This window comes from Dendroctonus ponderosae, unplaced genomic scaffold, assembly GCF_020466585.1.
Source record: "Dendroctonus ponderosae isolate FM_Combo_2020 unplaced genomic scaffold, Dpon_F_20191213v2 Dpon_F_20191213_263, whole genome shotgun sequence".
Classification (NCBI taxonomy): domain Eukaryota; kingdom Metazoa; phylum Arthropoda; class Insecta; order Coleoptera; family Curculionidae; genus Dendroctonus; species Dendroctonus ponderosae.
This window is the reverse complement of record NW_026018471.1, coordinates 1-26,824: the sequence shown is the minus strand read 5'-3', so window position 1 is coordinate 26,824 and position 26,824 is coordinate 1. Positions and strand designations below refer to the sequence as shown.

At 33.4% G+C, this 26,824-nt stretch overlaps 3 protein-coding genes across 3 annotated transcripts; 1 reads left to right on the top strand and 2 right to left on the bottom strand.

Annotated features, from left to right (window-relative positions):
- Positions 1–3,363: 3,363 nt before the first annotated feature.
- Positions 3,364–4,635, bottom strand: LOC125503713 (ubiquitin-like protein 5). Its single transcript, XM_048664450.1, has 2 exons — positions 4,156–4,635; positions 3,364–3,758 (listed from the first exon to the last, which is right to left on the bottom strand). Exons 1-2 carry the CDS (start codon positions 4,331–4,333, stop codon positions 3,715–3,717), a joined length of 222 nt encoding a protein of 73 aa, XP_048520407.1. The 5' UTR covers positions 4,334–4,635; the 3' UTR covers positions 3,364–3,714.
- Positions 4,627–6,364, top strand: LOC109543146 (U6 snRNA-associated Sm-like protein LSm1). The gene is made up of 4 exons (XM_019912705.2): positions 4,627–4,846; positions 5,506–5,746; positions 5,808–5,992; positions 6,084–6,364. The coding sequence occupies exons 2-4, from the start codon at positions 5,695–5,697 to the stop codon at positions 6,255–6,257; spliced, it is 411 nt and encodes a 136-aa protein (XP_019768264.1). The 5' UTR covers positions 4,627–4,846; positions 5,506–5,694; the 3' UTR covers positions 6,258–6,364.
- Positions 6,365–6,996: 632 nt separating this feature from the next.
- Positions 6,997–25,558, bottom strand: LOC109543181 (tolloid-like protein 2; the record flags this gene model as incomplete). The annotated part of the gene is given in 11 exon segments (XM_019912760.2): positions 6,997–12,802; positions 12,861–13,021; positions 16,499–16,680; positions 17,290–17,419; positions 19,663–19,836; positions 19,899–20,128; positions 20,188–20,416; positions 22,922–23,118; positions 23,183–23,411; positions 25,088–25,296; positions 25,351–25,558. Coding segments are annotated over 11 exon segments (2,036 nt in total), but the record flags the coding sequence as incomplete, so codon positions are not given.
- Positions 25,559–26,824: the final 1,266 nt, after the last annotated feature.

Genomic DNA, 26,824 nt, shown 5'->3' with positions numbered 1-26,824 from the left:
CTCCAAGATCTAAAGCCAATCCAAGGAATTTTTCCTTTAAATTGATATTAAAAAATGTTTCTTAATGGCTAGAACTTAAGTAGACGACACTGTATGTAAATTTTGTACACGAACTACATTTTGTTACAGGAAGAAAAATGAACTACTAACAATTTATCAAATTTTAACATTAACAAATAACAGAAAATAATATTTATAATATGATTGCCCATTTTAATACTCGATGATTCAATTTTATTGATAATTTCTAAACACATTGCTTATGTAGAGCTTCATACATTTTTACCAGATGAAACACCTAGTGATAGACGTTTATGCAGGGTTATCCACTAATATTATTTTCTAAGCCAGGGCTGTCCAACTGCAAAAGCCTCAAATACCGCTTTATAGAAAATCGCAGTTCGGAGGGCCGCATTATAAAATACTTCGAATGAAACTTTATCAGTGAGTTTTAATGGTATGGTATACTCGTACAAAAAAAAATTGGTTCTAAGCGAGAAATTAATACTAGTTTGAACTACTACCGCTTTTTAAAGATCTTTTGGGCACGATTAAAGCACCATCATTCAGGAAAAACAGTGCGTTTTTTGCTTCGTCGTGATGTTTTATTATTCCAAAAGAAAGAAAATCTTCTTTTGCATTTTACCAAAAACTCTTTGTTTCATCAACGACGAACTGTTTTCGAATTAACTAACATTTTCCAGTGAAAATGCGCTGCTACGGTAGGTGAGTCACCCTGTGAAATATTGCGCAAGTGTCCATTTGCAATGGACAATGATCTTATACGAAATATTCTGCTAATTACATCTCATTGGTAAGAAATCCCCATTTGCGATGCGACATATTATTTGATCTGACCTACGCATTAAAATGCACAATTTATGCATACACATATTTTGTAATACTTTTTATACTTTATCGATTTTTACCTTCCGGTTGCTCCAGAGTGAAAGGCCTTTGAGAGTCGGCGACTACACAATATATTTACTTTCTAAGCTCAGGATGTCAATATTTTCGTAAAAGTAAGGGCTTATAGATGTATATATTAAGGCAAATATACTATTTGTTAAGGTCTGTGATATAGGATTTTTATTTAAATCGGAAACTCTTAGACTCGATATGATATAACGTTGATATCTTTTGAAATTTCAGTTGCGATTGATCTGATAGTTCAACATATCAGAGAAATTCTGTCCAACAACCCTCGAATTTCGGAAGAGAGAATTTTGCCTAATACGCAGCTCCACTCACCAGCCAATCACTCCCTTTCCAACAAAATAGCACTTAATGGAGAGGCCGTTTTCAAGAGACCACATTAAGGATGATTGTTTTTTTGCATTTCTTATTAGCTCGCTTTATTTATTTTAATGTTTATATCACAGAAAATGGTAAGTTTGTTAATTAGTTTATAGTTTTTACTTACCTTTACGCCGATATCACGTTTCGAAGCCAAATTTTTACATTTATTTAAACGCATCTAATTTTTTATGTTACTTTATATACAAACACATATTTTATCAAGATTCAAACATTCGACTTTGACACATATCTGTGCGTTTATATTATACTTGTAGAAAATAAAATAGATCTAATCTCTTCAGCACACTGCTAAGTTTACAAAGTTACAAATAGAGTTAAATAATATTCAATTTAATGTCTATAGCGGTTAAGTAAATAACATTAGAATTATGCATTACTGTAACCAATAACGCCATAATTAGAGGCACATAAACTGTAAATAGTAAAACCTTTTATGCATAGAAAATAGAAACAACATTCTGTGATAGACGGTAACATGTAGACACCAGCCATAAGTACTTAAAAAATCAAAAATAACTTTGTTACTATCGTTGGATTCATTTTAAAAATGTGTGGACATTATTTAAGAAATAACCAATATGTATAAGCACTAATATAAAGTTTTGTGTCATATTTTAAGTTTGTTTTGTGATATTATTGCCAAAAAGAAGCACTAATTTTTAACTTGTTGGTGCTATTAGAGTAACTTTATCCTCGTTTTATTTCTGTGGATCTTGCTGTTGAATAAATTGTATTATCTTACAGTAAAGTTATTTTTCAACTTAAAACATAATTTTTCCATAAATATGTGGTGTTTTGTGCCCGTTTTCTCAGTGAACTATAACAAAATATGGTCTTCATTTTTTAACGAAAACATCTGTTTGAAGGCCAAATTAAGAGCAAGAATTTTCTACTAATGAATTGCAGAAATGTGTTTTTCACGCAATAGTTCCATTGCATACGGTTCAAGAATTGAAAAAAACTTGCGGATACTAGGAAAATATTCACTTCTTTGCAAATCACAGCCGACTTTTAGATCACTTTCGGAGGTTGTGATTAACCCAAAGGTGGGAAGGTAAATATAAGTTTCGCACAAAAGATTCTTTCGCTTCTTGAAGTAAAAAAAATATATTTGTCTGATTCGAAATGCGTCTCCAGTTCAGTACAATAAAGTGGTAAAAACATTAAATATAATCAGTAAGACCCCTATTTAGCTCTGTGGGTTTTCCGCTCAATGGTGTAATGTATGGTAGTAAAAATAAAACACTATTTTTTTCATGAGCCGACGTTTCGATTATATTTAAGTCATCGTCGGGGCTCTATGAACTTAGTGCCATATTTACTCCAAATGCACAGAAAGGGCAACATACCGTTCGAGTTTGGCGTATTTTAAGACTGACTGGATTTTAAGACACAACATCATTTCAACATTTTATGGGATTAAATATAATATACGCAATATGTTGTTTTGTAATTGCTTGAATTGGAAGTTCGTTTCCTGAGTAAATTGTAGAGAATCGAAGTTCTAATTGCGTATAAAGGAATTAAGTCTGAGGTAAAATAAAGACAAAATATTTCCTCATTACCGCTTGTAATAATACACATAATGCGGGTTTCTTCGTTACTTGTTGCAAACATCTTAGCTTTAACATGGATACTGTTAACTTTCTTTAAAAAGAAAAATAAAATCTGGAAAATAAAGTACTTTAGCTTTTGCAAATAAAATTATTTTGATACCGAAATACTTTCATATTAAGGTATAATAAGTATAAGGTGTATTTTTCAAAGAACTTTAATTGTTTTTCAAAGTATTTTCAACATTTGTATAATACGGAATGCTCTTTGTCTGACGATAATAAAATATGTTTAAAATTAAGTAACACTAAAAAAGTAGATCCATATCTATTACTTGTAAAATGTTTTCTTGAACATTTATTTGGATGTCGTTTGGTCAATATCAGGACTTTTACCTATTTTTCTGATTACAAGTGCTTGTCTTTGGTGGCAACTTGGGTTGAAGGGTTAAAGTTTCCATTACCTTTATTATTAAAATAATGGAACGACTTAATAGCAACACATTTCATATTTGTTCAATTCAATTCGCATCAATTATATATTAGTAAATATTGAAGCAAACATTCTTTGGAAAGTAAGAAATTTATATTGTTTAATGTATTAACATTATCCTATAGTTAACTTATTTATATGATTATTATACACCCAATACATTATATTCGTCCCAGAAAGTTAATTTCTAAAATTTAATATCCATGTCTTGTAACATTTTGTGAAGGTAAAATGTGCGATTGAAACATGTGGCTACGACAAATGGTACTTAAATTGAAAAGAAAAATTACTATATGTGTAACTGAACTTACAGCTAACTTATATCAGAAATTGATTATAATCGTTAAATTATTGATAGTAGAGCTCAATATTCATTCCGTCGTGGATTTCATCTGTGCATTACTGTTAAGGAAATAAACATGGTCTAGTTCAAAAATTTGCCAAATATAGATTATATACGGGACATAAGTACCGTAAGACGATTCTAAACTATTGTAGTTGTTTTGTTGATTGAAAATAAATCTTATCTACTTTTGCGGTTAGAAGAATATTGGAAGAAACATTCCTTAAATCTTTCGCAAGCAACTCGATGCCAACTTGGCCTCAAAGGGATTCAGAGGGTCATGACTCCCCGTGACTGGGGGCTAGGTTCATTTTGTCAGCTTGTTTAGAGTAAGCGGAAGATTGTCGTCAAAACACTCAACTCAATATACTCTATGTTGTATGGATAGAGCATTATAAATTATTTCTCAGATATTTACTTGAAAGTGAAATATTGAAAAAGGATACAGTCCTGAAGTTGAATGTGGTCTTTAAAGGTGGTATACCACTTTTTCAAAACAATCTTCTCCCATTTGGTACCAGTTTGAGCAGCAATCAGTTTTTTCAGGTCTCCTACTGTGTCCTCGGGATTGCATTTCACTCTAACTTTCTTGCCCAGCCTGTCGTTGCAAGTGATTTCAATCATCTTTAGATTTTTCGGCTTTTAAGACTAATATTTTATTGTAAATTACTATCTGTACACTTAATATTTACGAGCAGTTTTTACGAAATGTGTGGTTAGAGCGAATGTCTGCTTCACAATTTCACAGTTCACAGAGTCTAGATTGAAAATTTGAATTTTCCGTCGAAACTATTCTTGTTAAAGCATAATCAACTGGATTTGTTCCATACGTTTCTTTCTAATAGTTATTATAAATAAAATAACTTAATAGAACTGAAATCCTGAATAAATTACATATCACAGAGTACAGAGGTTATACCGTAATTTGTGATCGTAGATGAAGACAAGTTGTGACAAAGCTGTTTGTGATCTGTGAGTGTCATAACCACAGATCATAACCTTTCTTTATTCATGTCAAAACAAATAACAGTTTTGTGAATTGTTAGATTTTATTTTCTTGGTGGTTGGAGTAGTATTGCGATAATAACGTTTGTGAATATACCTTGTCGATGTTCGAAGAAAGGAGGCCAGTACTGGGTAAGTCGATTGACATAAAACCCTTGTTTATCTAATTTTGCTTTCCTAACCTCACTGGTTTGCATGATCTTCATCAGTTGAACTATTATAAAACAATCTGCAAGGGATGAAAGTTCTGGCGGCCTAGAAAGCCCCCATGGCAACTTAGCAAACCTCCCTGCTTGCTCAATCAGCGAATTATTGAGTAGAATAGAACATTCACTCATACATGCATAAACTCTATGTTGTATTTGTATTTAGTATTAGAAGGGCTGCTTGCTTTAGAGTATTCAGGGTAATTTTGGTTTAGGAGTTAATGAAAAGATCAACCACAAAAGGGCTGTGACGCTGACATGTTTGCGAATAAGTATCGACCTGGTGGCTATTGCCTTTTTCATAAAAAAAAACATTTTTTATAGAAAATTTAGTCCGCATATTTAGCTATACGAATGGTTTGCCAAATTACCTTTAAGCAAAAAAAATCCAAACATTTTTTAAAAGATGTATACGTAAAATTGTTTGCTTGCTTAATAAAAATAGTGAGGACGAGCTGATTGATGTACATTGCATGATCCTTGGCTTTGAATCGGCCAGTCTTTTACCTAATTCCTGCTAACGCTTTCGCTTTGTCTAGTCCTCTGATATTCGGTGTAAGGAACGTTTAATTGTGTTTTTCTTAGAATTACCAATCTGCTTTTAAATCGGGCTTGAGTGTGGAAACAACGACACCCATCTTCGACTGTATCCAGAAGTAGCTGGACGCATGAAAGCAGGCCGCAATTGAAACTAGCGAACAGTTTGCAGTGAAAATCCAATTTAATAGTATTGATTTTATATTTACGGATAGCGATAAATTGTGAGTCAAAAGCATGAACAAGATAGAATTAGAAGGAACAGCCCATTTGCTTGATGAGCTTGACAGTAAGTTTAATGATCTCTGCAGTCTCTTGGTCAACTGAATTAATCACTTCTCCTTCTGTAGAAAAACTTATGGTTTTACTGCGCGATGGTAGGACCTTAATAGGCTACTTGAGAAGTGTAGATCAGTTTGCGAATTTAGTTCTACATAAAACTATAGAAAGGATTCATGTTGGCAAGGAATACGGTGACATACCCCGGGGAATTTTTATTGTACGAGGAGAAAATGTTGTGCTTCTAGGCGAAATTGTAAGTATGTGCAGATACTACCGGAGCTGGACCATACTGGCATTGATCAAGAAGTAAATGTTTACTAGACAAAATCGGGGCCTTGTTTTAGGATATAGACAGAGAGGATAAATTACCGCTAACAGAGATCTCGGTGGATGATGTTTTAGATGCACAAAGAAAAGAACAAGAGTTACATATCGAAAAACAGCGGCTTATTTCAAAAGCTCTAAAGGAAAGGGGTCTGCAAATGAATGCGGATTTAGTTCAAGATGATTTATATTAAAATTGGAACTGACGAGCACACTATTTTATTTTCTTTTTATAACTAGGCCCCATTAAATACTGGTATAAATCGCCGTTCTGTTGAATAACATGCTATTTATTTCAAAATAGTGGTTTTATTTGTGTTTGTGTGTAGCATTACTTCCACGTTCCAGTACCTTCCTTTTCCAGGGTTACTTTTCTACTTTAACGGGTGGTTAATCATAAGAAAATAATATATAAAATAATAATTGGCAATTAATCTAAAGATGCGACCTCTAATCTCGGTTGTAGTCCAATCCCGTATTTTCGATTTATTCTTGAAATTAAACATCATGATATTGTGTAATTACATTTTTATTATTCGTCTAGTCGCTGTGAGCAGTTTGATATAGTATGTTACAGATCGCGACCAATTATATTAACTCTTAACAGTACTTAACAGCATTAAATTTAACAAATAACATATGGAGATGAGGATTATTTTTTTCGAAATTCAATAATACAATATTATTTGCGTTAAAACTTTTTTTGAGGAAAGGGACACAGACAATACATAATTTAATTTCAAAAATCTATAACAATAAACAGTTTTAGCATTAAAATATGGGAACTTTCCTCAGAAAAAATTATCGGCAGCTACGTCTACATTAAGAGATCAGTAGTATGCTTTTAATGTAGTCATACCTGGAAAATGCTACACCAGTAGAAACGTGCTTCGTCGGCATATTTGGAAGGAAAAAATGTGAAAGCACTTTTCCGGTGCTTAATTGTTTGGAAGACTATTGAAGAGTGCGGCTCTAGTTCAATTTCATCTTCATTTGTATTATTTATTTGTTTTGAAATTGTTTATTTTAACGAAATTGAGACGGCAAATCCAAATATGCAAACAAAACTGAATACGAGTAAGGACATTCTAGTGGTTTAGCAGTTTATGTTCGCCCAAAAAAGGGCTACTACGTTATTTCGACATTTCTTAACAATTATGAGTTAAAAAAATCGCGATTGTACAGGGTGTTCTGAAAGCCGGTCTGTCGTGCTAAGGAATAAATTAGTTGTTCTGCTGTCAATTATCAAATTATTCACTGTTTATGGAGTCCCACTGTTTGGGATGATTAACAAATTTTCCTATGTTTGTATCATTTTGGGGGCTGAGTTAACGACAACAATTTGATTTCTATTACAAATATTTTAGGTCAAAGCCCCTGCTAGGTAAATGTTAGGAAATCCGTTTAAATGCGTATCTACAAAATAATGATTCAGCAAACATATAAATAAAATAGACAATAATTTGATAATTGACTATGGGCGGGAGAAATGACCACAATCATACAATTATTTCTCACATAATGGCAATACTTACAAATACACTTTATAAATTTAATACCTAAATCACCATAACGTTGGAATAATAGGTTCTTAAAAACAATTCTATAAATGTTAATCTAAATAACAATGTGGGGCGTTAGCCATTAATTTATAGGGTGCAATTTCGCTACGATTTAATGGAATTATTATTATTGCCGGTGGTAAGTCCGAAAAATTATTTATTTACCTGAATACTTTGTGATCTAGTAAGTAGTTCTATCAAGCAGGTTACAAAGACTCAATGTATATTTGTGCATAACTGTCGCTAAAGGAAGACACGCTTTGATGTTGGAAGACTCATCTCTTGATATATGTTTGAATTACATTTCTCTTATCGGTTTTACATCAATCGAATACGATCAAACCGACAAGATTAACGCAACAAACTTTTCCCTTAACATTTAATTGAATCAAACTGTCGTACGTGTGAGTTGAAGTACGCGGATATTTTTTCAGACTTACCCGTTTACAGAATACATAAAATATTAGGTCCAAAATGAAACAAAGCGCATCTAAACTCAAATATCAAATACAGCATAGAGTATATTCAAACCATTGCTAGTTTTAGCCGTTAATCATCTTTTGAATTTGGGAAACTTTGGGAACATTTGACACACTGATTACTGTATATGATTATTCATTTGTTTTTTTCTTTTATATAAGTACCCTGTTTTATTTAGTGTTATTGAAAAGTTTAACTAAAATCATGGCACAGTGTTCAAAATAGTTCAATTGAATTGGCAAGAACTTTCCAACATCAATTTTAATTGCCAGCGACACAATCAGTTAATAAAATTAGTTAAATCCAAAAGCGAATTAATCAAACACGGCGATATTGAAGTTTCTCGCCAACTCAGGTCAGGACTAGAAGTTCTTTTCACAAATTTAACAAAACCACGATTAGTTACATATTATGCTACGTTAACTAAAATGTTAGTACCTAAAGAATAAACACAACAATCGTCGGGAAGACTTACATTTTTCATATTGTAAATTTTTTAAAATATTAAATCTATTTACTTGGTGTTTTGTCTTTGCAAACTATAATTCGTAGGCATAGTCCCTTTTATACTAAATTAAAGTGTGGACTTTTAATAAAGGCCATATTTAATGAAATAATTGAACGGTGAACATTTAAAATGCAAGTCACAGAAAATGAGATAAAGATTTGCGTTATTTCATTTCGAATAAGAAAAAGGTGTCGGTTAGATGGTTATTACCCAGGTTGAGTTGTAAAATATAATTAATTAATAATAGTGCATCGTACTAAAAAAATAATAAGAAACGTTATATGCAAATTGTATAAAAAAATTATATAAGTTCAGAAACGTATATTTTCCGTTTTCACCCCTTATTGAATTTTGGATTAGTTGGTAAATATTTATTAGCTTTTTAATGAAACGGTTTCATTCCGTTCACTTCTTTCCGATTGATTTTTTACGTTACAGCGTTAATTCTGTATACATATTTTCAACCTAAAAATGTCTATTTAATATACTTTTGCTATCATCTTTTTAACATGCTTGTACCAGTATTTCTTTCATTTGCTTGAAATTATTGCAGTTAGTAACACAAAATCACCATGTGTTTTAACACGATTTATACATTTTTAAATCAAATAATGGATTAAATAATACTTTCTTACTAAATATCAAGGAAAATTGAATGATAATGATTGAACATTGTAAAAATTATATTTGAAGTCAACAAAATTGGTGTTTTTGAGGTAGTGTTTTGCTTTATCATAATAAAACGCTCTTAATAAAATATCACTCTTACTAAGACCATTATCGAGATATTAGTACTCAACATACGAAGGTAATAGGGGAGAATATGAAGATGAAAGTACTGAGGAAAATAATGTCCCATGGTAAGAAACAAATATGCAAAATTATCAACAACAAGACTGGATAAGCCACGACCAATAGTCAGAAATATTGCAAAATTGCAAAAACATTTTATGTATTAATACCAAAATATTTATGTAAAGGGTTTTAGAATATAAAGAAAACTAAATGTCTGTATTCTCCGAGTGAAGAGAAGGGCAGAAAGTCTGCAAAGACACAAGTTTATATGAATGTTCCTTATTATTTTATCGAGTACAATGCACTGTTTAATTTTTACCATTAAAAATTGTTCAATTTTTTCTGCAAAATGCATTTTTCAAATGTAATCGTTCTTGCGAAGTTTTAACGCAGGCAATAATAGAAAAACGCCACATCTTCACAGGCAATCAATAGCAAAACTGGAAAATGCCTTTTCCGACAGCTAAAGCAGTATTGTTCAAGCATGTAGATGTGAAGCTTTTTTTAATAGAGACAATTTTAAAAAACCAAATAACAAATTTTCAGTAATAACCACGCTGTATGCGACTAATTTCTGCATATCCGCTGTGTTTTTTCTACTGTTTTAGCACAGACACTGTTACATATAGATTTATTAATATATACTTATGTAACGCAATTGTCAATAGTTAGCCAGTATCAACAAATTAGGAGAACGGCATGAAGGTTTATATAGTCAAATAAATGTGTTGGGATCTTCCGGCGAAAAAACTTAACATTTGTTGCTTTCTCAGTTACTTTTTCACTGTTTTCATACAATAAAATTTAAAAGCTTTACGGACCAAGGTATACTATATGATAGTAAATAATGTACATGTTACAATGATGGTTATAACTAGAGTTATCAAATATATGTCACAGGGCTATAGTTATTTTTGGTGTTTGGCGCCTTGAGTTTGAAATACAAATCAACAAGTACAAACTGAACGGGATGAAAACACCTTCATGCTTTGTACATCACGAATATGTGAATAAATGATTATAATTTCACTACAGACAAAACACATAGCTAATAGTCCGAAGGACGAGATAACGATACCGATTTGACTAAATTTGGATTTTTCATAGAAGTATATTGTTGGGTTTCCATTAATATTCTTTCCATAAGTACTCCTTGGAGTATAACTTGGAAATAATGTAATTGTGCTAAATTCAGTTGTACCCCAATAATCAATCAAATTGATACCGTTTATGTAATATGTATAAAACAATAGTTACTCTAACAAAAAATATTTAGTTTCAGTCATTTTGTAATAATTTCATTAATATTAGTATAAATAACAACACATCGGAAAGAGTTCTCCGTTTTTTAGTACACGTTTCACTACGTTAAGCAAAGTTTTTCAACACGGCAGTAGAATTTGTTTCCGTATAATATTTTGAATGTCTTTTTTTAACTTACGCGCACTGAGGAAGATTTATCCATTCGTTGTCAAAATAAAATATTATATTATTAAGCACCCTTTATTTTACTTGGTCATATGGGTCATCATTGGATGGTCTTATTTTTATTTAACATGCCCAACAAAGATGTTTCTGATTTGCGGAAACACTTTATTTCAGTTATTTTAATTAAAGAAAGTTTTGGCAGTCATGATTTTAAAGGTGTTAAAGATGTTTTCAATCCTGTTCACATTTATATAAATTTGTTGTTATTTTGATTTCAAGGAACCTGAGAGCTTTTAATGAAATGTGGATTTTTCAGTTTTCAGCCGGAAAAATAATCTGAACCGTTCCCAGGCAGAAAAATCTAAACAAAAAACACACATTTAAATTAAGATAAAATGGGAGCAAATAAGGGAAGACAACCCGTATAAAAGTAGTAGTGCTGGATGAAATAAATTAAACAGGAATCATTGTCGATCGCTAAGGCACGAATGCTCTTTGTGCAAGTGTTGTAATATGCATTATTGCTTATTATTCAGTATAGATTTTGACAAATTATTTTATTTGAGAATCTACGATAAAAATACGAAATGAACTTAACTCAAACTAACACGCAGATCAAGACACCACATTGTAGTTACATTTAACAAACAAGCATTTGAAATCACGAAGTAAAATAATAAGCGCTTGAAAGTAAATGGATAATCGTTGCATGTGATTTTGTTTGATAAAATTCGAACAATTCTTAAAAGGAAAATGTTTTATATGTTCCTATTTCAAATTTAGTATTGATCAAATTTTTCTTCGTTATTGAAAGTGAACATTATTCCTCGTTTTTAATTCCTAAGCAGCACCCATTTCCTTGCTTCCTTTCCATCAGCCTCATTCTATGATCTTATGACATATTTTCAATAGTTTAAGTTATTTTAAGCGAGAGAAAATAAACACACTTCGGACGGTTGTATCCAAATGACCCATATGATACCAAATAACAACAATTATCGATATCGGGCTGTTATATTGTGCGAATAAGTGCAATTCTACCTATTTATTATTGCATATTTCGAGTGACTGAACGTAAAAAATTATATCTGTTATACTTCGATTTTTAAAAAACATTCGTAAAGTTAACATCACTGTTTGGCAAAACAGTCAATTTCGAGTCACTTGTGGATTATTTTCACTGTTCCAATATTCACCCACAATCACTAACATGTAGACGTAGCCTTAAGAGATACGGATTTCAAATCTATTATTAACTTACGGTTAGTGAATATAAAAGATTTTAAAATGGTGTCAGTATAAATCTTATGTTTAGGTTACGATTTGGTTTTACCTGATAACCGACAGACATGGCAGAGTGTTTTTGATTGTCCTACTATTAAATATCTACATATTTATTAGGTACTCTCGATTACTCAAAATGTGGCGTTGCGTTAACAGAAAAAACATTTTTTTATACGCTCGATCAGGAGATGTTATCGTTTGAAAAATGCAGGTAGTTTTTGTGAAAAATAAAGTCCTAAATTGTACCTCCTAGCCATTCTGTCGGTTTGATATTCCTGCGAAAGTAAGTAATCGCTTACTTTGCGTCCCTTCATGAGTTTCCTACTGATCCAACAATACATACTTCAAATGAATTTCTCCGGAAATATCCAAAATTTCCGTACAATAAATCGATAGAGGAGAAATATCCTCAAAATTATTTTCTCCCACCTACTCTCCAACCAAACTCATCGTATGACCTTACGTGATTCGGGTAATTCAATCATATTTGATCGACCAACAACTCGGCTGTGTTCTGTAAGTTGAAGTAAGGCCTAGCAGCCTCCAAAAGGCATTTGAAGAGCCAACGTTTCGCCGACAACGGCAAGAGCCGTCATCAGACACTGTCGACCGAGGCAAAACGTTCACCGAGTTCGTCGCAAAAGTGGGGCACCTGTTGTCTGGATGTTCCTGGAATGGCTATCTAGATACAGTTAATTTGTTTTTAATATTTAGTTTTGTACATGCGTTATCTATCTTACTGGTATGTGGATGCTGCGACGCATCGCTCTTTCTCTTTCCCTGCGTATTCTTCGCTTTTTTTGGTAGATAACACAGAGGCATATTAGAGCTAACAGAATGGCGCCCATAATAACCACCCAGGACATCCGAAAGGGAGTTTGGGGTTCTTCTACAGGATGGCCTGAAATGAACAATCAGTTTAAATGAAGCAAATCAAAGGAACGTTCTTATTAATCAGCAACTTTTTGTTGGATACTAAATTTGGGACTAGATGACTTTCGTGCAGGCGGCGATCCATATGATTATTCTAGTTTTGTCTTCACATGTTTCGGTTTTATATTATGACTTCTCTATAATATCTGAAGCTGCTCTATTGAATGATTGAATAAGCAAATGTTCTTCAGCCTTTTGTTCCTACCATGCTTAGATGGGTGATGGTTTGAAATCTTGAACCCAACCACCTTGAATTCAAGGTGCAATAAAATGTGCCCCTGTACTTATACTTACCAGATTATGATGTGAAAACTCTCGAATTAACTTTCAATGATTGTAATGTGCTTTTTGTGCCATGTAGAGACTTATGCCTAAGCTTCTAATATGAAATATGTGGTGGATGAGGGACGCAATAAATTTTCTATTTGGTTTCGTCCGATACGAACGTAGCATGTCGGTAAATATTTTAGTTTCATTTTTACCAGCAGATGATAATTATTTATAGTAAATGCATCTGAAGGAATTTGCGACATTTGTAGACCCGTTAAAAGTGTTAAGAAAACCAAACGCAGAGGCTCTTTAAATTTAAATTTAGATGCGGTTCCGAACCCAATTTTATTTGTTTCAAATATCTTCTGTATTTTATTGCGTTAAAATATCTATATTAGTCATTTTGGCTGAATTTTTAAATATTTACCAGAACTTGTTCATATTGCATATAAATCTTTACAAGTATGAAAACTAATTCTAGAAATTTTTCTCTATAAAAAGTATTTTTGGTAGTAAGTATTTTCATCAAATATTTGGTTTGATGATTGTCGATACTTAAAATTTTTTTTTTTCAAAGATCCAAATTAGAAAAACAAATTCCATTATTTAAAGAAATAACGGATATTATTAATGTTGAAGCAACAAATATTAGAGTTATCTTTAAATCACAAATTATAGTTATATGTAAACTAAATTTATGCAAAAAAGTGAATTTATTATTATTTTTGCAATTGTAATACATTTCTGGGGAAAACCTCACGGCCATCTGTTAAAATAAATTTATTATATGTCACAGAATTTAATTGAACAGTTTTAGCAGCAAATCCGTTAATAAAAAGTAATAAAAAACGCAAATTGTTTAAAGTAAAAATGATTCTTAGGATATGTCAACAGCATACCTCTAAATTAACGTAGGTATTTATCAATTTTATAATTTAGTTAACACCTTTATTTTTAAACAATTAATATGTGTGTTCGATAGTGGAAGTTAAAACATGTCGAAAATTTGAGAAAAAAATAAAAATTTAGTGCCACTTCTTAGAGATTTTTATTCGATAATTTATATTTATCTTTTATGTGATAATTTACTAATATAATATTTTCATTTGCTATTTCGGACTTTGTTTTATAACATCCTCAATAATTGATAAATTCGATATTATATTCGGATGACTGAAAAAATATAGAACTCTTTTGAAGTAAAAGCGCACTTGCTATAAGTTCTTAATAATGTAAGAATTCTATTTTCTGGTTGATTAAAGCGTATTAGGAGACACTCCACCTTTGATAGTCGTACTTATTTTACTTAAAATAAATGAATTAGCTTCAATTAGCGCAATTAATTAAGTTCGAGACTAAATTTATCATCGAAATTCTGGTAGATTTACGCGGAATTTTTGCTGAAAAAAACTTTAAAATTTTCGTTTTTAAATCGATAAAACAAAGTCAGCTAAATTTTCTTCAGTGAATTGAATTTTTGGTTTGAAACCGTTAGTCAAAAATTGCAGTTGAGCGTTCTTCTAAAAGCCTGTTTCTTGCTGAACACCCGGAATATCTGAGCGTATTTCTAATGCCAGATTTGGACAGCGCGGAAATAACAAACCGCATCAACAAAGTGAAGAGTTGGATTATGGTGGCTGCTAAAAAATTAGCATTGTTGTAGAATTTATCGTTAAAAAACAAAAAGGTTCATTTGCAAAACGCACATCCTAAAACCAGAGCTTCTTGTTTAGGTATCTAAATACTTGCACAATGGGCCAACGGTATTGGAAATCCTTAGCTAATTTTTCCTGAACAGAAAGTTATGAAAATTGAAACAAATTTTTTGCAGCGAGCCCCGCTTCTGGAACGTTCTGCCGCTTAATCAACTTGCTTATATTACCGGGCATTTACTCTAGTTAATGCACTAGTTTCTAACAAAAAAAAAAACATGCGTTTACTGAAAGCTTTTTCTGTAGCAATTAGGATTCTATGGAAGTAATTGTAGCAGTTTGCGCTTTGCTACATGGACTGCAACGGTACACTGGGTGTAAAAAAATGCATGAGAAGAAGAGATAGAGTGACTCACGTCAAGAGCAGCGGAATGAGCGAGGAGCGAGGGCGAGAGGGCGGCTACGGGAGTAGCAGGAGCGGCAAAAGAGCGACCAGTGGGGCGACGCCCGGCCAGGTGGGGCGCCGCCCTTGGGACGCCGCCGCCCCGTCGACCTGAGACGCCGCTCCACCTGCACATACACACACTTGGAATGCGAGATTTATGTCAAAAGTTTTATTTGTTGTTTGCCAAGCATTCTTGAAACGATTTCAAGTGCGTTCTCTTTCCAAACATGCAGCGTTTTCGGTTTGTCTACTGTAAACTTTCTTTACTTTTGACATAAACAATCCCAGTGAAGTTGAGCCGGACTACAAGAATAGTAGTTTTGCTTACAATAAGCATTAAAAAGTAGGTAGTTTAAGAAATGTTACTTTATTTACTATCGCAACACCCACTGGAGTGTTTTGTGTCTTCTCACATAAGACACTTTCATTGACTGTTTTTGACAAAGCTAATGTAGAAAGCGAAAAGCTTGTTTGCATGCAGTTACCAACCACCTGGTGTGAGAAGACCCACGAAACCTCGGTTGTTTTTTTTTGTTAAAAATGCACAAGAATCAAATAGTAAATAAAGCCATTTTAACTATTAAAAAAGTGTGGAATATTAAAAATGATGCCACTGGTACAGCTTTGCCGGGAGAGATAAAACAGATATCACCCACATATTTTTCTATTAGTTGCTAATAGGAGTGTTCTGTTCTAGGTATCAAAAATTGAAAGTGCGTAGAATGCAACGAAAATTATATACATAATATACAGGATTTTTTCCATTTAGTGCATTTTTAAAACTTATTGCTAATGCTGTTGGTTTCGTTTATTTCTGACATCCTGTTTATTTGTATTTGTATGCGTTCACAATAGTTAACACGCAGAATATATAGAGTAATAAAAATTACTTTATACTCAGCAACATGATTTTTCTAAGCTGGCTAAGTATAGACATTTGCTTTGAAAAGTTGATTCCACCCAAAAATGTTACTTCTTATGGTGCTGATAATCACTTTTAGAATTTTAAATATCTTACGCGTTATTATTCCCGATTATCTATAATAAATGGACACTTGGCCCTACAAAATCTACTTACAGTTTTTTTCGTCTGAATCATCGTCTGTTCCACAGTTTGGAATGTTATTACACTTCAGATGGAAAGGTATGCAAAAAAGGGATAGTTCACATTGGAACTCGTCGCAAGATGGACCAGCTAAGACCTCTGTCCAGTAGGCTCTAAATCCAGCGTAGCCTACAGCTTTATCGGCCGTGATAAAGCTGGGTAAGTTAAAATTATGTTAAAATATTATATGTTAAAAATCTATAAATGATAGCTAGACGGCCCTTAACATTTTAAATGTTGAGTCACCTTGCAGGGAAGTAAAAAATTTGCTCTAAAATAAATTGCCACACTTATGGAGCAGAATAATTCAGCATTAGGTTGGTAAACGCTCGACTGATTTCAACTATTAAGAAAGATATAAATAATAACGACACCAATTTTTTAAAATGGTATGTGCATATTTAACAGGTTTAAATATTCGGTTGGATTATGGCATTTTTAATATGGAAATTTGCCTTAAAAGTGTCCTTTTTTTTCAAGTTTAAAACAATCTGGTACTCCGTTTTACGCATTTGACTAATTCGCTACATGCTGAAAGTGTAAGATGTTTTTTAAACCGATTGAACTTACAAAGTTCCGAAGTATCGACAGTAATTTTAAGTAATTCAAAATGACATCGAAGAAAACACATCGAACAAAAGTATGGTTTTCCAGCTGTAAAGCTAGTGCTTAGATTGCATATCACAGACAATATTGATATTGTATGTGCAAGCTTGTCATCTAGTTTTTCCTGAACCAATAGGTAATAAAACCGTGCTACTCACCTCAAACGCATTTGGTTTGTGGCAGAAATATATTCCCATTTGTCCGTTGTTGCCTTTTCTCCACAAAGCTCTTTGCCGGGAGCTGCAATGTCGGTCCATAATCTTAAAACTGCCGCTGGACATCCACGTCCTTAATAACAAAAGTAAATTATTAATACCTTCAAGGAAACGTCGATTTTGGTAACTGTTACATAAACATAAACATAAATGAGTTTCTGATTATAAATACATATCTGACTTGAACGTTTCACAAAATTGTGCGGGGTAAAAGAGGAAGTTCAAAATTACAGCGGAAATGATCTAAATTTGTTATTCTACAAAATTAAAAGTCTCAAAGTCTTCAGATTAAAACATCAATTGAAAAACTTCGAATAGTTTAGATTAACACCATATTTTGAGAAACGGAGGACTGCTAACAATAATAAAAAAAGTAGAATTACAAAAATCGTTGATTAGTGTAAACAGCAATGTTTAACTTTCTCTTGAAAGTGTGTAAAAAACGAGTCTTAATACTGAGCTCGATTTCTGATGAAGAAAGTTAGTAAACCCTTTGAGAACATTCAAATTATTGAAATTCAGCGATCGAGGATTCTGCGGTGAAAAAGTGGTCGAAGAAGCGTTGAATAATGTTATCTACTTATTCACGTAAAGTGCATATTACAAAAACAAGCTTGAACAAAGGAAAAACATAGTTTAAGCTATTTTTCCTAAAAAAAATATTTATATATGTTTTGTAACAAATAAGTAACAATAAATCGCCTCATACTAATAAAACTTTTACTTTTCTTTACTTTACTAGTAAATAAAGCTTTACTAATAAATATATCTTCCGTGCGGAAGAACATCATTGCATCTCAAGAACTTAATTAAACTTAACTAGATTTAACTTAATAAAACTAAAAAAATAAACTTAACTTAATTAAACAAAATTGAATTTGGACAATGTCACCTGCTTTCTTATCCAAAACATTATATGTACGTTTGCAATGCTCAAGCAGAAACAAAAAATGTAAATAAACAAGAATCAGCTTACACGTTTTTGTAAAAATCCAGCTAGTACACTATTTGCTTGATTAAATTTTTTTTAGCATTGGTGATTTGATGGTTGTTTTATAGCGGACGATTTTTCGAGATTTGTGTTACATTTTACCAATAAGGTGTTTCCGGAAATTTATGATTTGTGTCCCATTATATTCAAGTTGTTCAAATTAAGTTTTCTAATGCATATTGCCCGGGTAAATTTTGCTCAACTTGCGTATTTTCATCACCGAGCTTTACATTTCTAATATTGACGAACATGTTGGCTGCTAGACCGTTAAAACCAAGCATATCTGAATGGCATAAGTCTTCCTGCAATCTAGACCTAAAAGTTCAATCACTTTCCAGTAGATTTTCATGCATTATTGAAAACTACTGAAATGAAACTGAAAATTAAAATAATTTATTTCAAACCGAATCATTCATCCAAGAGATAATTAACTGCTTCAAATGAAGAGCTTCCGGAGAAAACATCAAGGAAAATCTGCTTGAAACTTTTAAATGGCTTTCACTACATCATGCATGTTGTGCATGCTTCCGTCAAATTCAACACAGTTTTATTCGTTGCTTATGAGTCTCTACTGCCTTCAGAATAACTTCAGCAATCAGCAGTTCGGTGGCAGACACTTTTACTTTCTTTGGCAAATTTTTCTACCTTAGAAGAATCAATTTGCTTGTGAAAGTAGCAAGCGGAGTAAAGTAGCTTTCGCGCGTCTGTGATTTCGAACATTTAACCGATTTAGAGTATCTGCAAATAGGGCAAACTTTATGCGCGCTAGACGTTGGTATATATTTTAAGGTTTGAAGAGTACACTTTAAAACAAACCACAAATATGCCGTAACGCTGAAATTTTTGGAGAAAATGCAGAAAATATCTGACTGCCGTTTTAATTTTTTATAAAACATTTATAGAATCATTCTTTTAACCAGAAATCTTCCCTAAGTTTAAGAAAACTTTTCAATGTTTAGGCTACACTAAAAGTTTGTCAAAAGACTATCAAATACTAAGCGGAAATATTGGTTAATTTCAAAGTTGGTACCTTTAAGAGCAAACATCTTCCAGAACTAAACTCAATTTGTAAAAACATTTTTCCGTACTTTGCAGGCAGTAGTTGCTTTTTAATATTTGCAAATAATGTTAACAGCAACACAAGAGCCATAGACTTGGGGTTTGAAAAAATAATTTGGCTTACCACAAAATGTCTACAGTTTTCACTTCAAATCATTAGTACGAAGCACTAATGAATCTAAACTTTTCAGCAGATACATGATGTAAAATATTGAACTGCGTTTTGAACAGCACACTTTTGGATCTATTTGCAAATCTGTACTTACCACTGGGTTCACCTTCAATGGCAAACTTGTCAAAAATGATCAAAACTCGATATTGAGGCCTAACAGTGATGTACCAGTTGCAGCTCTTCGAAGACTGAGTTAGTTTGGGCGCATCATAGTTTTTTGGAAAGTTCGGGCTCAATATTTGACCACTGTCGGAGCTGCTAACGTTAGCTGAAACAGTACCAAATTTCCATTGGATGCAATTCACCTTTTTCAGCTAGTTGAGTTCTGACCTCCGCAGTCTCCAAAAATTGATTTGGCTAGTTCAAAGCTGTATCTGGCCTTAAATCCGCTGGCCACTTGAGCATCGTCTGAATGTAGAATCGCTTTGAGGCCGATTGCCCCTCGATTGGACTCGATGGGTCCTGGCGCAGACATGTGGCAGTACCGTCCAATTATTATCTCACTGCCATCCCGATAAACGTTGTATATTTCTAGCCAGTCTTCTTGACATATTTCAGCTCTGAAACGGCATCATTTGCTTTCCAGAATGCTTCCGCATGAATTGTGACTGTATCTTACCCATAGGAGCCAACACTACTATTTATATTATCCGCTCTAATCTTAAAATTGTCAAAGACCAGGGTAACCTGCTCGTTATCCGTGGCCAGGAAGTGATACGTGCAGTTTGTCGAACTGGGATAGTTGGTTGGGTATCGTGGGGAGTTAAAGTCTCCTTTTTTCTTCGACGTACTACGGTATGTGAACGAACAGGTTCCATCGGGAGCTGCCGTACCTGGGATCCGATATTCTGCAAATTACAATTCTATGAATAACATTCACCGACATTTTCTTGGGACAATTACACGATGATAAACCTTATAAAACAGGACCGCGTCGATATCACTGAGGATAAAGAGTACCTCAATTTGCAGCTATATTTATCCGCATGTCTTATAATTGATTGGAGAGTAATGGAATTTTTGCAAACTAATTTCCATTGAAAACTGCCAAGTTGAAACCCTCCATCATGTAATTGCAACTTGCAACTTTGAAATAACGTCCAATTTGGCCGCATGAAATTTTGTGTAACTTCCTAATAATATTGCTCTCATATCGGGTGTGTTAATGAATATTCAGGCTTTGTTTAATCTTCATTTGGCTCCTCTCCGAAATGTCCAGTACCTTTCCAAAAGGAGTTTGCCAGAATTACACATTTCCACAGTTTGTACACACATGGAAGGGTTTCCCTTTTGTTAATTAAAACAAATCGTTCTAAAATACATGCCACAAACCGCCTCCGATCTTTGTCCATTTATTATGTAATTTACACACATCTTGTTATAAAACACACAAGTGATGGCGATGTTTCGTTCATTTGTAACTGTCGGAAGGAAAATGATGCATTTTTAATTGGATCAATAGAACATGGAACTCCCTAGTGTCTGGCACTAACCGTAATCGAGCAACTAAAATTTCACCTTTTCATACATTTAAAATTTCGTATTCAGTTTCAGGCCAAAATATACCAAGTTAATAAAATTGACTCCGCGGTAAATATGAGGTGGTTAAAATGTTAATCGCATTGTCAAATCAATTCATGAGTTAAGAATATGAATTTGGTTAAATATCTATAAATGTACAGAGTTGAAGATAATTCCCTGCAATTATTTAGATAAATTCTAAAGATTTAGTTAAATGTTTTTAAGAGCGTATGCAGAAAACTATAACGAGCGAACATTTTTTATGAAGTAGGGAGGGCAAAAATTGAGCCATAAGTTCATCAGCTTGACTGGTGTAGAAAAGAACTGTTTGTATTATATTAACGAATATCGAAAAGAAAAATAGAAAAAAGGGGACTTTGACTTCATCGTCATTAACTAAACAATAGAATGTTGTCGTGTTTAAAAAATTCGCATTTTGTGGTTTAAAAAGTTCTTGAATATTACGCTAACTGGGATAGTAAGGGCCGACAGGTAATAAATCGCAATATTCAGGTCGGTTATCTTGATTTGTGTTTACATTTTCGCAATTTTCAACTTTTTCTTGGATGAAATAGTTGTTGTTATTGCAAAATAATTTTCTAATTTCAAGTTTTAGCTTATTTTTCATGACAAATTTGTGGTAGGTTGGATGAAAGGAATTATTTCTTGTAGCGTTTGTACCAAGTCACCAAAATCGCTTGTAAGAGATAAAGAGCACATAAACTTAGATATTTTTGAAGTAAAACTGCATTTAATTCGATGTTAGGAAAATTACGCCGAATGCAAATGAACTTATTGTCAAATTTGCACTGCATAATGCATCATTTTTGCTCATTTACTCCAGCTAAAACATTTAAAAAAATTTCTCGTATATTTGTTTTTAAATAATATTCGATTTTTATTTTGAAGAATATTATATTGCTTTACTTAGTCGTAAATATACAAGATTGAATATGTATAGTATATTTTAGCCTAAGCTGTTTTTGTTGAAAAATATGTGTCCTTTTTGAAGCCGTACGTAAGTCTTGCTAAATTTCAGTTATGTTAAACACAAGTTTAACATAAAAATAGTTGACAGATAATTGAAAACATAAAAAATGCGGCAAAGCAGTGATATATTTATGCTATTCAACTAAAAATGGTTAAAACTTTTGAAATAAAAAAACAATTACATAGTAACACTTTAAATATAAATTTGTCTAATTGTTCTTTGGTAGCGCTTGCTGAATTTTTGGCAAATAGTGTCTTCGAGTGTCTTCTTCCTTCGAGCTGGAAGTTTTGCATCTACAAGCTCGCAATAATACTGCCTATTAATTGTACATCAAAAACATATTTTTTTCGACTTTACATCTCTTTCCACTCCATTTAGGGAGCAAGCCAATCTCATTTCTATTTGATATAATCTCTCTGATGGACAATCTTTATTTCTGCGAAAAAGACCATCTTTCTAATTCGCCTTGTGATTATTTTAGGATTTGTCGCCCACCACAAACACTGTCCATATTCACAATTTAGATGTTAGAGATTAGAAAAACTTCTCTAGTAGAAACATGAACCGAAAGACATAATTATATATTGGTTTCATTTATCGGAAGTTTTATCTTGTGAATGTTGCTAGTTTGGAACTTCGCAATTACTTTTGAAGCAAAAGTCGAATATTTGAGTATCGGCTGGGTATCTAGTTCGCCTCTAATTAAACCTTTATATCTTCAACACCTTATTTTTATTTAAAAGTGGCTTCATTTTTGTATTTGAATGGTCTGATCTGCTTTAATATATTTTCGACTGATTTGATTGTCGACTTTTAGATGGTCTATTGAGTGTTAACTTACCAGTTTCAAAGGTATAATTTGCTTTAAATCCTCGTCCCATTATTTCGCCTGAACTGAACACCATCAGCAATCGTGGCCCATCGGATACCATGATATTCGGATCAGCTTCATCACCGCAAAGTTCCTGGTCGAATTTATCGTAGGCATCCATCGTTTCTTGACCTTTCAGGTATATTTTCAGATAACCATCAGAACAACTAGAATTGACAAAATTATTGATAAACTAGCGTCTGAAATTGTTCTTTCAACAATTGCACTTACTCTCCTTTGCTGCCTTTCGGGATATCCAACATCGTAAAATTTAGTCGTACTCTTTCTAAATATTGAGCATTTTGCATTCCGTAGATAAAGTATCTACATACTAGCTTAGGCATATATGGAAACGGGTAGTTTGGACTATAAACGAAGCCGTCGGATTCCTTTTTGCTAAATATTCGCTGGTCGCATTCAGTTCCTCGAATGTGTTCACCGTCGTTCTTACTTATAAAATCTAAAAGAAAAAATCGAACACCACTAATTAATTAAAGCTGATTGACAAGAGCCCTCAAGTGTGAAACATTAACTTCAAATATAGACATTATTCGTATAAAGTTGGAAATAAAAGTGCCCACTATTTTAAGCAAAAATTAGTTTTAGCCTCAACATTATGAAATGCAAATGTGGTAAAGCATTTGCAATTCAATTGCCAACTTTCCTAAATGAGGTTAATTAACCTGCTCATTGATTGCCAGTATTTTCCAATAAAACTAGAAAATGTGGCCTAAAATAATTTAAACTAGAAGACCGCAAAGAGAGTTAAAACTTTTCAAAGAACCTCATACTCGAGAGTGAGTTCCAGAAGTAATATCTAAGTTTATTTCAAATTCGCCGAACTGTTTTTTTGGAAAAAACCTTGAAATTGTTATTTGTAAATGCGATTATTTTTGTACCAAATTTATTTATACCGGATGGTCCAAAAATAAGTTACGGTCATCCCCTTATTTTTTCAAATAGAGATATTTTTTATTTCAATTTTCAATTCTCCATTGAATTCTAGGTAAGACTCAGGTAACATGTGCTATACTTAAACTCAACAGTTACCCCGAAATTTACGATTAGGCACATTCATAATTTAAAGCGACAATTTCTTTCAAATTTCTGTAGTCCAGAAAAGGACCGATGCATTGCAACAAGCAGATCAGGAATCAAACTAAATGTTTGGAATGTGTGAGGTAACCCCACAAAAAGAAGTCTATCAGATGTAGGTCGGGCGATCTAGGGGGCCGTTCAATAGGTTCTCTGCTTCCTGTTCACTGAGTGGGAAAGGTTTCATAAAAAATGTACGCACAATGGCAGCATAATGCAGAAGAGCACTGTTTTGCTGAAAAATAAGTTCTTCGTCTAATGGATTTCGAAATAAAGACACCAATGGTAGAATTATTGCAACTTGGAGAATTTCTAGATATACTTGTCCAGTTAGAGCCTGTTCGAGGACAAATGGTTCATTTACTCTTCCACACCTCTATCATCCAATGCGGATGTTCTCTTACTCAATATGGACTATTTTGTCGGTTCTCATACCCATTTAAACTGAACTTCATCGGAAAAATAATGTTTTTTACTAAATTGTTATCCAAATTGCATATATTTTGTATGCTTTCGCAAAGCTCATTTCACCTATCTAAGTCATCTTTAAATAACTGTTGCACTCGAATAACTTTTTAGAGATGATATTTGTGCTTTCGAACAATTCAGTGAACAACAGATTTCCGCATGTGTAAGTAAATTGGCCCAATCTGCGAACGAGGAGTACGTGGATTTACTTCCAAATAAAGTAAAAGGTCAAATTTTATTCATCATTATTAGTCAGGTTCCTCTGTTCAACAAACCACCTTTAGTCATATGGAGGATGGACGTCCCGATGGATCACCAAACCTAACAATGCGGAAAACTTTACTTTATACAACAAAAGTAAAAATTTGATATGAATCTTTATATTTTTTCATATTTTTTACCTAGTAAATTCCTCAAGTCTTGTTGAGTTTGAGTATTGGACGTGGTACTTCAATCAATACTCTGAATTCAATGGAGATTGCAAAATTTAAATAGAAAATAGGCGCTTTCACATTAAAAAATGAAGTTGATGATTGTATGTTTCATTGTATCTAATTTTTRACATTAACTTACCTAATTTAGTAAACGAGTTAGAAAACTCAAATATCCCTCTAAACCCCCTATTTTGAGTATTGGCAGTGCGTCTTAAAGTGACAAAAGTGACATAAAGCGTCGACTCCGATGAATAGATGACCAAGTTGCGTTGCTGGCCGCAGTAAGTACCGATAATTGCTGAAGAATTATCAGGACCGTCGTAAATACGTACGAAGTCAAATGGACAGCTAAAAGTGCGTAGTTTAGACAGTTTTGTAATAAACCTTTTTTAAACCACCTACTGTTGGCCTCCGTAAAACAGATCAAAATCCCGAAACTCCAGCCTTATCCGCTCACCGGGAGCGCCTAGGAACTGATACGAACACGACAGGTTCTTCGGATAGGCTCCTGGGTACGTAGGAGACACTATGTTGCCAGTATGTTTAACGGCTCCTTTCACCAGAAAGTTACATGGTCCGACACCTGCTGGAGTCCCTACTTCATATTCGGCTGAAAATGTAAAGGTGGAATACATAGTAATTATTTGTTATTCGGAATTGATCTGTTTGCTTAGAAATAAGCACCAGATTATTCCAGGGTGACAATAAAAATGACCTCTAGCAAGAACTTCTCCAGGTTTGTGGCGTGTAGCACACGACCTGGTCTCCAAAATAGAGTACATACTGTAGTCCATCGGATTGAGATCTGGCGAGTAGAGCGGCCCTTACGCCGACGAGATCCGAAAAATGGGTCCGGCAGCAGCCCTGAGTGGCTTTCGCCTTGTGAGCCGACGCGGAGTCCTGTTGGAACGTCCAATCCGCATCGCCAAAGTGTTGCTGGGCCCGCGGAAGTACGACGACTTTGAGGATGCCACGGTGGTAGACGTCCATGTTGATTTTGATCCCTTGTTCCACGAAAACGAGGGACAAATTCTGATTATTCTGAGATGTTCGGCGATGGCTGATGTGCCAGGGTCCCCCGCGGACCAGCTCCTATCGGTCTGGTGATTGTGGGCTTGTTCAACGGTGAACAGCTTGACTCGCTGGACACGTTCTCGGACGAGTTCCTGGTTCTAGACGGTTCTGACGGTGCGCTTTCTGCGGATGATGGCAAACAGTATGGCTGAGCTCTTCAAACCTCTTGATGGTTCTTCGGACGTTAGATTTGTCGATGTCGAGCGTTCGCGCAATATCTATCGAAAGCTTTTTCAACTCATATGACGCCAACATTGTTTCTCTTTGTTTTCACATCTTAATAAAGTGGCTTAAAAGTGTTGAATAAAATTGAAACAGAACTTGTATGTAATAGTTTAACGGAGAATGAACAAAAAACAAACTTTCATACTTAAGTATTCATGTCACATTTGTGGCAATTTGGTTGTCTCTTTTTTATTGTATATACTTTCCTGACTGTGTTTCATGTCCAAATCAAAATTAATTCCTGGGTTTCAGTCATTTATTGTCTTTATTTATCAATTAAAATACGTTTCAGTGTATTTTTCCACCATCATCAGTTTTTCTAAAATAACATAGTTAAAAAAAAAATTTCATTAATTTAAAAAACAATCACAGTTTGTCAACAGCCTCATCATATCACACACTAAAATACATCACAATTGCAACACTTTAAAACATTCTAAAATTAATTAGGCCTAACAGGTGATTAGTCAGGACAATCAAATTTGGGAAGACTAGAATTCTTTGTTCAGATACTTAAATATTTTTACTTATATGTGTAGCGTTGTTGCTGCTTTAAGCCTTGGCATACATTTGGAGT

What these genes read in the sequence shown, in the direction of transcription:
- LOC125503713 (XM_048664450.1), bottom strand. Translation starts at nt 4,333, where the DNA reads ATGATTGAAATCACTTGCAACGACAGGCTGGGCAAGAAAGTTAGAGTG. An exon ending in CCACATTCAACTTCAGGACT is followed by an intron (nt 3,759 to 4,155) that starts GTATCCTTTTTC and finishes AGTAATGCACAG; the next exon opens with ATGAAATCCACGACGGAATG.
- LOC109543146 (XM_019912705.2), top strand. Translation starts at nt 5,695, where the DNA reads ATGAACAAGATAGAATTAGAAGGAACAGCCCATTTGCTTGATGAGCTT. An exon ending in TTTGCTTGATGAGCTTGACA is followed by an intron (nt 5,747 to 5,807) that starts GTAAGTTTAATG and finishes CTCCTTCTGTAG; the next exon opens with AAAAACTTATGGTTTTACTG. An exon ending in TTGTGCTTCTAGGCGAAATT is followed by an intron (nt 5,993 to 6,083) that starts GTAAGTATGTGC and finishes GCCTTGTTTTAG; the next exon opens with GATATAGACAGAGAGGATAA.